This window comes from Pelodiscus sinensis, chromosome 14, assembly GCF_052426305.1.
Source record: "Pelodiscus sinensis isolate ZL-2025 chromosome 14, ASM5242630v1, whole genome shotgun sequence".
In the NCBI taxonomy this organism is placed as follows: domain Eukaryota; kingdom Metazoa; phylum Chordata; order Testudines; family Trionychidae; genus Pelodiscus; species Pelodiscus sinensis.
Window position 1 is genome coordinate 24,599,434 of NC_143065.1, and position 12,337 is coordinate 24,611,770.

At 41.4% G+C, this 12,337-nt stretch overlaps 1 protein-coding gene across 4 annotated transcripts in view; it reads right to left on the reverse strand.

The window, feature by feature from the left end:
• COPS2 (COP9 signalosome subunit 2) overlaps nucleotides 1-12,337 on the reverse strand; it is a 47,066-nt gene that overhangs the window by 11,186 nt on the left and 23,543 nt on the right. For 3 of the 4 annotated variants that reach the window (XM_006135056.5, XM_089782042.1, XM_089782041.1), the window contains exons 3-7: nucleotides 11,538-11,615; nucleotides 3,934-4,059; nucleotides 2,347-2,457; nucleotides 2,152-2,229; nucleotides 1,070-1,244 (exon numbers count right to left, since the gene is read on the reverse strand). In XM_006135056.5, coding sequence (XP_006135118.1) covers nucleotides 1,070-1,244; nucleotides 2,152-2,229; nucleotides 2,347-2,457; nucleotides 3,934-4,059; nucleotides 11,538-11,615 — 568 coding nt within the window. The remainder of the gene's footprint in view (nucleotides 1-1,069; nucleotides 1,245-2,151; nucleotides 2,230-2,346; nucleotides 2,458-3,933; nucleotides 4,060-11,537; nucleotides 11,616-12,337) is intronic. The other variant, XM_006135057.5, reaches the window with a different exon arrangement.

The following is a 12,337-nucleotide window of genomic DNA, read 5'->3' on the forward strand; positions in this document are numbered from 1 at the left end:
CATTAAAATTGCTGAGAAAAAAACATTAGCACATAAATATATGGCTGCTGCATCTTTTTTTGGTTTTCCAATACTATTAAAAAGAACCATTCCTAAAATCATGACTGGATTAAGAAAGAAGTTTTAGGGGCTGCAGTCCAGGGCCCTGGGTTAAGGGTCCCTCCCCCCCACAAAAAAAAGAAAGTTCCAGGCTGCCAAATGTTTAGATCTTTTTGTGAGACCTCCTTAAACTCAGAGCCCTGAGCTGCGTGCACTAAAGCTCCTGTACATTATCTGGTCTTGCCCCCGTTAAGTGCCCCGCACCCCAACCCTGATATCAGCCCACACCCTAACTGCCTCCCAGACTCTGCATCCTAATCTCCTGTCCAAGCCTTGAGTCCTCTCCAGCAACCCAAACACCTCATCCCCAGCCCCACCCCAGAGCTGGCACCCCCAGTCGGAGTCCTTACCCACCCTCCCCCACCTAAACCTATGGCCCCCTCCTACACTACAAACCTCTCATTTTTCCCCCCTCCCAGAGCCTAGGAGACCCTGCAAAATCTAATAGCCCTAGGACCCCAGAAGAGTAAATTCAGCCCTGCCTAAAATCACATAGTGACTCTAAGGGAAACTATAAAGGATACTATTAATACATTTACTCAGCTGAAATTTATCCCAATGGCAAATTACAAAGAGAATACATAGCAACATTATCTATTTATGGAAGCTATTCCACACATTTTAAGAAAAACTATTTAGGAAGTCTAATGAGTAATACTGTTTAATTGGCAGGTTTCCTGCCAGCAGAGGAGACATGTGATAGCCATATCCTGGTGACAGGTGCTTTCACACGATACATGCCCTCAATACAACTCACCCAATCTTTACTGGCTAATAAATAGGTACTTCCAGTGAATCTTAGTGCTTTTTAGTTGTCAATGCAATTCAATAAGATCAGATATTTGGAATGTTTTCTACATTCTATTTTCAGTTGAAACAACATTAAAAAAAGTAAGATTTTTTTTTTTTTAATATAAGTGACACCTATCTGAACAACGGAATCTGAAAGAATATAAAAAAAAAATCTTGCCTCTGATGACGCCCATGATCAGTGGATGAGGAATGGCAGACTTAATGTGCAATGACTGTTCATATAGTGCTTTAAGTTTTTTGTTATTTTTCTGTGCTGTATACATTTGAATTTCCAACGCATAGATTTCCAATAGCTGGGTGCCCTTTTTTAAATCATCTTCTCCATCATCAGTCTATGAAAGGGTAAATAATGAAAACTGTGAATCTTGAAAGAATGTTGATGTCACCATTATACTAATGAAAAAGTATGCAACTCAATATTTTAATAAATCTACTGACAGAAATAAAGGAGTTTTCAAATGTGGTAACTTAAATAGAGCCAGTGAAGTTAAAAACCATGATGTACAAGGAAGCTAGCATGAACCAAGTTTTAAAGTTTTCAACTTAGGTAAAAACACTGGCTTCACTATGAGTTATGCTTAACTAAGAACTTCAATATTTGGCCTTCTGTACATTTCATATCTTCTATGGATTCTTTTCAATATACAAATGTTCAAGTCATGCAACCACTACAATTGAATAGTAATGTATTCATGATCATAGTATTGGTAATAATGGGCCAGATTTCCAGTTGTATATCATCTTTGTTCAGAATAAAGATGGGAGAGGATAAGCAAAGCTGGGCACAGATTTGGCCAATGCACATGGTTTAATATAATTTTTTCCACAGTGAAGTAAAGGCCATACTTTTTACCTATGGTTAATCTTCATTTAAAATTTTTGTTTCTCCATTATTTTAGTTTTCCTCCCAGTTTGTATAAATTTGAATGCTACATTAGAAGGAATAATAATTCACAAATGCTTCTCATTCCCACACAGAAGTGAAATGTAACTAATGCAATTACTGTCTGGTGGTTATAAAAAATGTTGCCCTTTTACCAGCAATTCCCTATTCTATCATTTTTATTTCAAGTTACCAATCAGTTAAGGAATTAAAATAAGCACTAGGTTTATTTTCTATTTACAAAGCTCAATAAAATGCCCTTTTCATCTAAAAGCTGGATGTGAAATTAGTGAATCATTTTACAAGTAGTTTTGAGCTAGTAATGTATTTTGTAAAAAAAACCAATTGTACCGTACCTGGCATGACTGATGCAATTGGCGCAAAATCTTTTGTAATTTTCCATATTCTTCTCGTTCTAAATATAATTTGCCAAGCTGTGATTAAAGAATTAAAGCGATTAGGACAATTAGGCTTTTGGAATTTATAACTTTAAGACTTGCAACTTAAGAAAGTTTTAGCAAGCAAAAAATAAAACTATTTATGTATTTTACCTTCGTGTTTGTCTTAAACCACAATCTATCATTCTTAGCATCTTTCAGAGCTTCAAGTGTTGTTTCATAAAATTCCTGAAGCAAATCCATCTGGCATAAAAAATCAGAATTCTATAATTGTAAACAGCAAATTTGTACCTGTTAATAAAGTCAGTCTGAGAAAACTAAAAGTGCATGTTTGAACTTCAACACAAATAAGATACAGAAATCTGTATCTTATTGAACAATTGCTTATAAATACTAGAAATTGCAACTTAAGTGACAAAATTTAAGCATAATACATAATCAACAATGTTACCATAAAATAGAAGATTTGACTGAAGTTTGGAACTGACAAAGTCATTTAGAAGCTCCCAAATGTAAGCTTTTTTTTTTTTTATTAAGATGTACAAGGTTTTAAAACCAGCAATTTTTTACTATATTAGTGAAGAGCCAAAGCTTCTTATCCATCTTAGGCAGGTAATAAAAATCAGAGTTATGGAAGTATAAAAGAAAAATACTAGTAGAAAAGATAGCATTACTCTTACTGGAAAATGAGAGAGAGACCAATGGGAGTAAAAAGATAGGAGGGAAGGAAATCAACAAAAGATATTTTCTCCCTCCTATCCAAACACTGCATGAAATGAGAACAAAAAATTGCTGACTGTTCTGCTTAGAGTAGACCAGAACATATTCTTGTATGGAAACAAACTGTAACACCCCAAATTACAGAGCGTTTAATAACCCGATTAAGAAAAAAGCTACCTAAAAAATTGAGAAGGAAAGTCTCTGTACCCTTACAGGCCAGGTATCTACTGGATGCAGTTGGGATAAGGGCCTAGTGGCTTTCAGGTTGCAGTTATGAGTCCCTGATTCTCTCCAGTCCTAATTCTAGGCTCAATTTACAACAGACAGTTTACTGCCAATTAGGTATAGTTTTAAAGTTAGCCATCCTTGGGACTGTCAAAAAACGTTTACACGCCGGTGACTTTACCTGTCCCTCCCCCATGCATCGCTAGAAGGGAGGAAGGCATAAAAATCAACTCAGAGCACTGGTGATTCTCCACCTGCTGGGAATCTCCAGATAACAGTGCAGAGGAGCTTTCTTTTTTTCTTTATGCTGCTCCAGTAGCACAAAAAAGAATAGAGGTTGGCCATGGATTTAGTCCTATGTATCCAGTCTACTTAGTTTACTAGTTTGAAAGGTAGACACATTTCTTACCATAACCAAATGCAAAATTAATGAGTATAAAGAGTTATTTCATTACAAATATGTGAGAACTTCTTGATAATGGTAGTCACTTTATTGAAAAACAAGTTATTTGTGACATTTAGCTGTAAAGAGAGCCCAAGTAAGAGACACTAAGAAGTTTCTAGCCTGCTTTAATTTTGTGTAGATGACATTAAAGTTAAGAGAGAACATATGTTTTAACATGTAATGATCAATTAATTGTGGGAAACAATATTTTGTATACTGTAACAAATGTAATATTATAATTGTTCTTCAATTACCAAGAATTAGGTTTCCCAAAGGCAAAAAGTCCATACAAAAAATGGACGGGGGGGGAGATGGAGGAATCACCAACATTAGAGGAATGGTAATCTAACCTGTTTGGAAGTAGAGATATAATCAAGAATAGAATTGATGGATTTTTCAGAGTAATTCCTTGTAACTGCACTCCGTATATAGGTCAATAGCTGTTTATATCTATTCATCATTTCAGGAAAGTTAGTCTGTAAAAAAAACATATTTAATTCATAATCATGAAAAACTGTATACTGAATATTGCTATTAGATATCAACATCTATAAATATGCACAGAAACTTCAAAAACTTTACAATTGTCAGATGATTACTCGCATTGTTAAACAATAAAAAAATACCATTTATTTAATTATTTTTGGCTGTTTTCTACATATCCAAATATATTGATTTCAATTACTACAGAGGATACAAGAGTATAGTGTTCACTTTATTTTTATTTCAAATATTTGCACTGTAAAAATGACAAACAAAATAGTATTTTTCAATTCCCCCAGTACAAGTACTGTAGCACAATCTTTTTATAGTTAGAGATGAACTTAATGTAGAATTATGTACAAAACCCCCCTGCAGTCAAAAATAAACCAAATTCCAATCAGTCCTACTTCTTGTTTAGCCAACTGGCTCGAAGAAGTTTGTTTAGATTTGCAGTAGATAACTCTGCCAGCTTCTTGTTTACTGTGTCACCTAAAAGCGTGAACAGGTGTTCATATGGTATTATTTTAGCCAGTGTTGCAAGATATTTATATTCCAGATGCGCTAAAGATTCATGTTACTTCATACTTCAACTATCATTCCAGAGGATAGCATCCATGCTGACAATGGGTTCTGTTTGATAATGATTCAAAGCAATATGGACCAATGTATGTTCATTTTCATCATCTGAGTCAGATGTCACCACCAGAAGTTTGATTTTATTTTTTGGTGGTTTCGGTTCTGTAGTTTCCACATCAGGGTACTGCTTTTTTAAGACTTCTGAAATCATAATCCCCATTTCGTCCCTCAGATTTTGGAAGGCAGTTCAGAATCTTAACGCTTGGGCTATGTGCTGCAGCTATCTTTAAAAATCTCACATTAGTATCTTCCTTGTTTTGTGTCAAATCTTCAGTGAAAATGTTCTTAAAATGAGCATATGCTGGGTCATTATCAGAGACTGCTGTAACATGAAATGTATGGCAGAATGTGGGTAAAACAAAGCAGGAAACATACAAGTCTTCCCTAAGGAGTACAGTCACAAATGTAATTAACACTTCTAACAAGCATCATCAGCATGGAAGCATGTCCTCTGGAATGATGGTCAAAGCATGAAGAGACGTATGAATGTTAAATATCTTGCAATGCCAGCTACAAAAAAGTGTCATGTGAATGCCTGTTTTCACTTTCAGGTGACATTGCAAATGTAAATAAACTGGATGAGCGACAGGCTGAACAAGTAGTTGCACCGAGTGGACTTCTAGGATAAGTTTTACATTGTTTTTTGAGTGCTGTTATGTAGCAAAAAAGGAAGTTACTCACTTCGTGCAGTAACGATCGTTCTTCGAGGTGTGTCCCCGTGGGTGCTCCACTTCTGGTGTCGGGCTGGTCCCGGCGCCGCAAATTGGAGCTTTACAGAGCTGTGTGTGTGTGTGGTCGGGCAGCGCGCGCGCACTCCTGTTTCGCACCTTTCATCTACCGCGCGCTGCCCGGCTCCCGCCAGTTCGTCTCACCGTCTATCTGAAAGACAGAAAAACAAGATTCCGAAGCAGGGAGGAGGGCGGGTCGTGGAGCACCCACGGGGACACACCTCGAAGAACGATCGTTACTGCACGAAGTGAGTAACTTCCTTTTCTTCTTCGGGTAGTCCCCGTGGGTGCTCCACTTCTGGTGACTCCGAAGCAGTAATCTCGGCTAAACGTGTGTTTCGGAATCGGTATTCCGAGCAGTAGGCAACACTGCCAAGGCTACTGCTGAGTCAGTGGCGAAGTGCTTAACAATTGCATAATGTCTTGAAAAGGTAGAATTTGAAGACCAAGTCGCAGCACGGCAGATGTCACGAAGAGGGACACCTTTCACAAAAGCTGTAGACGCAGCGACTGCTCGTGTTGAGTGAACTCTAGGTTGCGAGGTGAGAGACTTCTTACGGATAGTATAGCACGTCGTGATACAAGAGACAACCAGCTTGGAAATGCGCTGGGCAGATAAGAACTTGCCCTTAGAAGACCCCGATGTTGAAATAAAGAGGCGGTCCGTCTTACGTAAAGTACGGGTTCTGTCTATATAGAAAGCCAGAGCTCTGCGGACATCGAGCGTATGCAGAAGAGCGTCTCGCTGAGATGCGTGCGGTTTTGGGTAGAAACATGGCAGAACAATTGGTTCGTTTATGTGAAATTCCGTACAGACTTTAGGTAGAAAGGCTGGATGAGACCTCAGTATCACTGATTCCGGGTTGAAGACTGTATAGGGAGGTGTTGACATTAGTGCGGCTAACTCGCTCACCCTGCGTGCTGATGTTATAGCCAGAAGAAAAAGTACCTTCATTGTAAGCATCGGTAGCGGTACCGTGGCCAACGGTTCAAACGGTGGCCCAGTGAGGACATCCAGAACCAGGTCAAGACTCCATACAGGTGGCGGAGGTCTCCGTGGTGGGTTGAGGTTAGCCAATCCTCTGAGAAATCTAGCCATCATGGGGTGAGAAAAAACCGACTTGCCTTCAACGGGGTAGTGAAAAGCGGCTATTGCCGCTATATGGACCTTAAGTGATGAAATGGCTAGTCCGGTTGCCTGCAGCTGAAGGACATAGTCCAATAAGACATGCATCGGCGAAAACAAGGGATCCAGGAGTTTAGGAGCACACCATCGTACAAATCTGGACCACTTTGACAGGTAGGTTTTCCTGGTGGAATCTCTCCTGCTGTGCAGGAGAACACGCTTCACTTGGTCCGAACAAAGATTCTCGGACTCGCTGAACCATGTACCATCCATGCAGTAAGGTGCAGAGTGTCCAGCTTCGGGTGACGCAGTGAGCCTCTCTGTTGTGTCAACAAATCCGGTAGGCAAGGCAGTCGGCGCGGTGCTCGTACAGAGAGCTGCCGAAGGGTTGAGTACCATGGCTGCCTGGGCCATGCTGGGGCTATTAGTATCACTCGTGCCCTGTCCATCACAACCTTCTCGAGTACTCTGGGAATGAGTACAACAGGGGGGAATGCATACAAGAGTGATGTGCCCCAGTGAAGGAGGAATGTGTCTCCCAGCGAGTGAGGTCCCACTCCCGCTCTGGAACAGTAAGCTTTGCATTTCGTGTTGGCACGTGTTGCAAAGAGATCTATCGTCGGAAACCCCCACTGATGGAAGAGAGTTAAGAGGACATCTGTGCGGATCACCCACTCGTGGTCCTGGGGGAAATACCTGCTCAGTGCATCCGCTGTGGTATTGTTCACACCCGGTAAGTATGACGCAACTATAGAGATGTTGTTTCGAATGCACCATCTCCAGAGACGGATCGCCTCTGCACAAAGTGAGCGGGATCGGGCACCCCCCTGTCTGTTTACGTAGTACATTGCGACTACATTGTCCGTGAGAATTCTGGTGACAGTACCTCTTATGTATGCCTTGAAGTGTTTGCAGGCATGAAACACGGCTCGAAGCTCGAGAAGATTGATATGGAGCATCATCTCCGTAGTGGACCAACGACCCTGAACTGTTTTTGTGCCCATATGGGCACCCCAGCCGATGAGAGAAGCGTCTGTGGTTATCTCTCGTGACGGTTGTGGTGCATGGAATGGGACTCCTGACAACATGTTGTTGTGATTCGTCCACCATACTAGGGAGTCCTTGACATGTACTGGAAGTACCACAGTCTTGCGAATGCTGTGGTCCATAGGCTTGTAAACCGTGCTTAGCCAATGCTGCAGACACCTGAGGTGCAGTCTTGAATGGCGCACTATGATTGTCGTGGAAGCCATATGTCCCAGAAGCTGGAGACGTACGCGTACCGGGAGCATTGGAGCGTGCAGAACTGTTTTTATCAGATCTTGCATTACTTGAAAACGCTCGAGTGGAAGGTGGACTCTTTCCGACTGGGAGTCGAGACGCACTCCTATGAAGGTTAAAATCTGTGTAGGTAGTGGGCGCGATTTTTGAGTGTTCACGATAAGGCCGAGGGAGTCGAACAACTCCTGAGTTGCGACTACCATGTGGTGAGCCTCTAACTGGGTGTGTGCCTCGATGAGGCAATCGTCGAGGTAGGGGAAGATAACGACTCCTATCCTTCGAAGATGGGCAGCCACCACCGCTAGTGTCTTGGAGAACACCCTTGGGGCCGAAATGAGGCCGAAAGGCAGAACCCTGTACTGAAAATGATCGTCGCCCACTACGAATCTGAGAAAACGCCTGTGCGCTATGTGAATCGTTACATGGAAATATGCGTCTTGCAAATCCAGGACTGCGAACCAGTATCCTCTGTTTAGTGCTGGCATGATCTTGGCCAGGGTGGTCATTTTGAAGCGCTGCTTTCGGATAAAACGGTTCAGACCCCTCAGATCCAGGATCGGTCTCCACCCTCCGGACTTTTTGGGAACCAGGAAATACCTGGAGTAGAACCCTTTGCCTCGGAATTCGTCAGGTACTCTCTCTATGGCTCCGATCTCGAGTAGGTGAAGAACCTCTTCTCGAAGAGCGGCCCCATGAGACGGGTCCCTGAGAAGGGATGGGGTGGGAGGAGTGGTCGGAGGGATTGATGCGAATGGGATTGTCAGGCCCGACGATATGACCTCTAAGACCCATCGGTCCGAGGTAATGGTTGCCCATTGATGAAGGAATGGTCTCAGGCGGTGGTGGAATAGAGTGGTGGTGGTGATTGCAGGCTTCAGAGTGGTGACCGGTGGAGACATGTTCGTGTCCTCTGCACGGGAGTCAAACCTGCTGCTTCCGGGAAGGTCGAGCAGCAGAGCGGTTCTGTTGCTGACGTTTGCGCTGAGGGCGCTGTCTGAATCTAGACTGGTCAGATCCACGCTGCTGTTGCTGCTGCTGCTTATAGGGGAAATAATCATATCTCCTCTGGAAGGGGTAGTATCGTCTGCGTTTAAAAGGTGACGTGTACATCCCCAGAGAACGAAGGGTCATACGAGAGTCCTTGCCAGAATGGAGGATCTCATCGGTAGTAGAGGCAAACAACTTCTGACAATCAAAGGGTAAATCTTCCACTTTGGAATTCAACTCCTTAGGGGCTCCCGCTGACAGTAGCCAGGAAGCTCTCCTCATCGCAATGCCTGTTGCCATTGCTCGCGCGGCTGTGTCGGCAATGTCTGCGGCTATCTGAAGGGCTGTTCTACATGCGGTGAAACCTTCCTGGACAACCGATCTAAGGAGAGACTTCTTACTGTCAGGGAGGTGCTGCATGAGTTCCGGTAACTTAGAGTAATTATCAAAGTTATGGTTCGATAACAGAGCAGCATAATTGGCAACCCGCAGTAACAAGGTTGAGGAGGAGTAAACTTTCCGACCAAAGTGGTCCAATTTCTTTGTCTCCCTATCCGGTAGGGAATTCTTGAATTGGGGCATTTTGTTCTTGTGACGAACTGCATCCACTATCAGGGAATTCCTCCGTCTGCGACCCAAGGCGGATGAGAAGAACTGGCGGGAGCCGGGCAGCGCGCGGTAGATGAAAGGCGCGAAACGGGAGTGCACGCACGCTGCCCGACCACACACACACACAGCTCTGTAAAGCTCCGATTTGCGGCGCCGGGACCAGCCCGACACCAGAAGTGGAGCACCCACGGGGACTACCCAAAGAAGAATATTTACTTTTTTAAGCTGCATTTTCATGATAAATTGCACTACGGTACTTATATTACGTGAGTTGAAAAGTATTTGTCATTTCTACAGTGCAAATATTCGTAATAAAAAATAAAGTGAATACTTTGTATTCTGTGTTGTAATTGAAATCAACAGATTTGTAAATGTAAAAAACATCCAAAAATATTTAATAAATTTCAACTGGTTTTCTATTGTATAACAGTGGTAAAAACTGCAATTAATCACAATTATTTTTGAGTTAATCACAGGCAGGGGGGAAAACAACTGCAATTAATCAAAAGCCCTAGGTGTGAGTTGGAGGCCTTTCCTACATTACGTGGCACAATCCTACGTCAGCTATGCAAATAGCATAGCTGAGTCGACATACTCACTGCAGCATCTTATGTGTGATAAGGCTGGGGCTACTCTCCTGACGACACCAGCTACACTTCTCATCTTGGTGAGCTGCCGGCATCAACAGCACCATGCTCGGAGACAGATTCATCATGTCTACAGCAGACTTGATAAATTGATGGCCAGTGGATCCATCGCTACAGCATCGATCCACCAGGTAGTGTAGATAAAGCCCTAGAGTTGCCCAGTGCTAGTTCTCCAGTAACAAGAAGGAGATCCGCTCACAAAAGGGTGTTAAAAGATCATTGATCAGTAAGGGAGTTGTAAACAAGGGATTTAATATGTTGAAAGAGGGCTGCACAAGCATTACACAATAGGGGATTGCTCAGCTCTGAGACTCAGCAAAATCCACCAGGGCACGTCTGGGTTAGTGTTTTCCAGGAACATGGACTGAGAATATTAAATAGGGGTCCAGTGGCATCATGCTTTTACCTTTCTCCTCCCCCACCTATGGTGGAAGCAACAAGAATGCTGGAAAGGCAAAGACTTGAACTGAGGCTACTGGTCCCAGGCTTAAAGGGAAAGCCTGTGTATGAAGAACTGTAACATACCTGCAACATCCAGCGGGGTGAGAAAAACTTCTTGATCCAAATACTCATTCTAATAAGGTTTGAGATCATGTGCTTACCTTTTATTTTCTTTGGTAACTATCTCTGGCCCTTTGTGACTACCACTTAAAATTTCTCATTCTATAGTTAATAAATCTGTTTTATATTTTACCTAAACAGTGTGTTTTGGTTGAAGTGTTTGGAAAAATCTCAGCTCCTATATATCCTTTCTGCATCAATGGAGGGGCAAAAATGGGTAAAACTCACATTAGTTAGGTTTCTAACCACAGCAAGACAGTATATTCCAGGGGTGCAAGGCTGGAGAGACTTGCTGGTGCCTTTCTCGGTGTGACTCATGAGTGCTCAGGGAGCATTCATACAACCTAATTGGGTGTGGGGCTCCACATGCTGTTGTACTGAGTGTTAACCCCTAGAGGGTTTTCTGCTTGTCATTAGCAAAGCATTGTGAGAGATAGTCAAGCCTGAAGAGTTAAGAGGGCACAGTGGTACACCAGTTCCAGGTTGTAATCTGGGATATCATTACACACAGCTTTCCAGGGAAAAAAAACTTGAGTTTGGTCAGTGTAAGGCAAGCTCATCAAGGTCATTTAAAAGGTGCCAATATACATTATACCTGTATTTACCCACACAAGCAAATTATCCCAGAAACTTGGGATGGTGCATAGGGAAAGGTAGGACTAGATTTCAAACTTCTTAACCATGAGGTTAATGTTAATCATGATCATATAAGTTCCCTGTTGCAACTATGATGACTGCTTATGTGGACATTATTAGAGAAATAATATGTTATTTAGTAGCCTTACAAATGTAATTTTGGAGATAAAAATAAGGAGAGGACAAGAAGTTAACAACTGTAAATAAATCCAATATTAAATCAATTTAGCACTTCCTAAAATGATAGCTGCAACTCCTACCAATTTGAAGTTTATTTTAATCATCTGTTTCAGTGCTTTGAATCCCCATTCTCCTTTTTCACCTTCAAGCTCCAAAACCTGAAATAGAAAGATAATTCATCTTCAATAACCTAATGTTTAAAAAGCTGACATGCAAAGATTAAAAATAAAAGCTAGTCTCTTTTTAAACTTTCATTAATTTTTAAAAAGAGACATTAAAGTTTTTTCCTGCTTGCTTTCTACCTTAGAACGTAACATCAATTCTGATCATCCCTGATTATGTTAGGGGACTTTCAGGGGATCTCAGACTATATACTGTTGTTAACATCTGAATTGATGGGGAAGAGTAAGGGATTTTTATCAAAAGATTTTGTTACAGTCACTGAAATTAAACAGAAACACAAGAAAACAGTGCTTTAAAAAAAATTTAACTAAAAATCCCTTCTTCTCTCAACTGCTCAAAATTTCATTCTTCACTGTGTGATGCAATCATTTCATGAGTTCATCAGTCATTTACAAGTCTTCCAGGTTAGACAAGACCTGAATATTTATTGTTACAAGAAAGTATTCCCCGATCCCCAATAATAATTTTAAAAAAACACCAACTAAACAGATTTCTCTGGAGACTCTTTACATACCACTAGCATATGTACCTGGCGTTGCCTGGGTCTGTAACTCAATTAAGGTTTTTTTAAATAAATTGAAAGGTACATGATTTGTTTAAATGCTTATTTTTTTTCAAAAAGTGTTATTTTATTAAATTAATTTTATTTTGAATTTTTTAAAAAAGGAATTGTAAAAAATTGTCTGTTAAATATTTT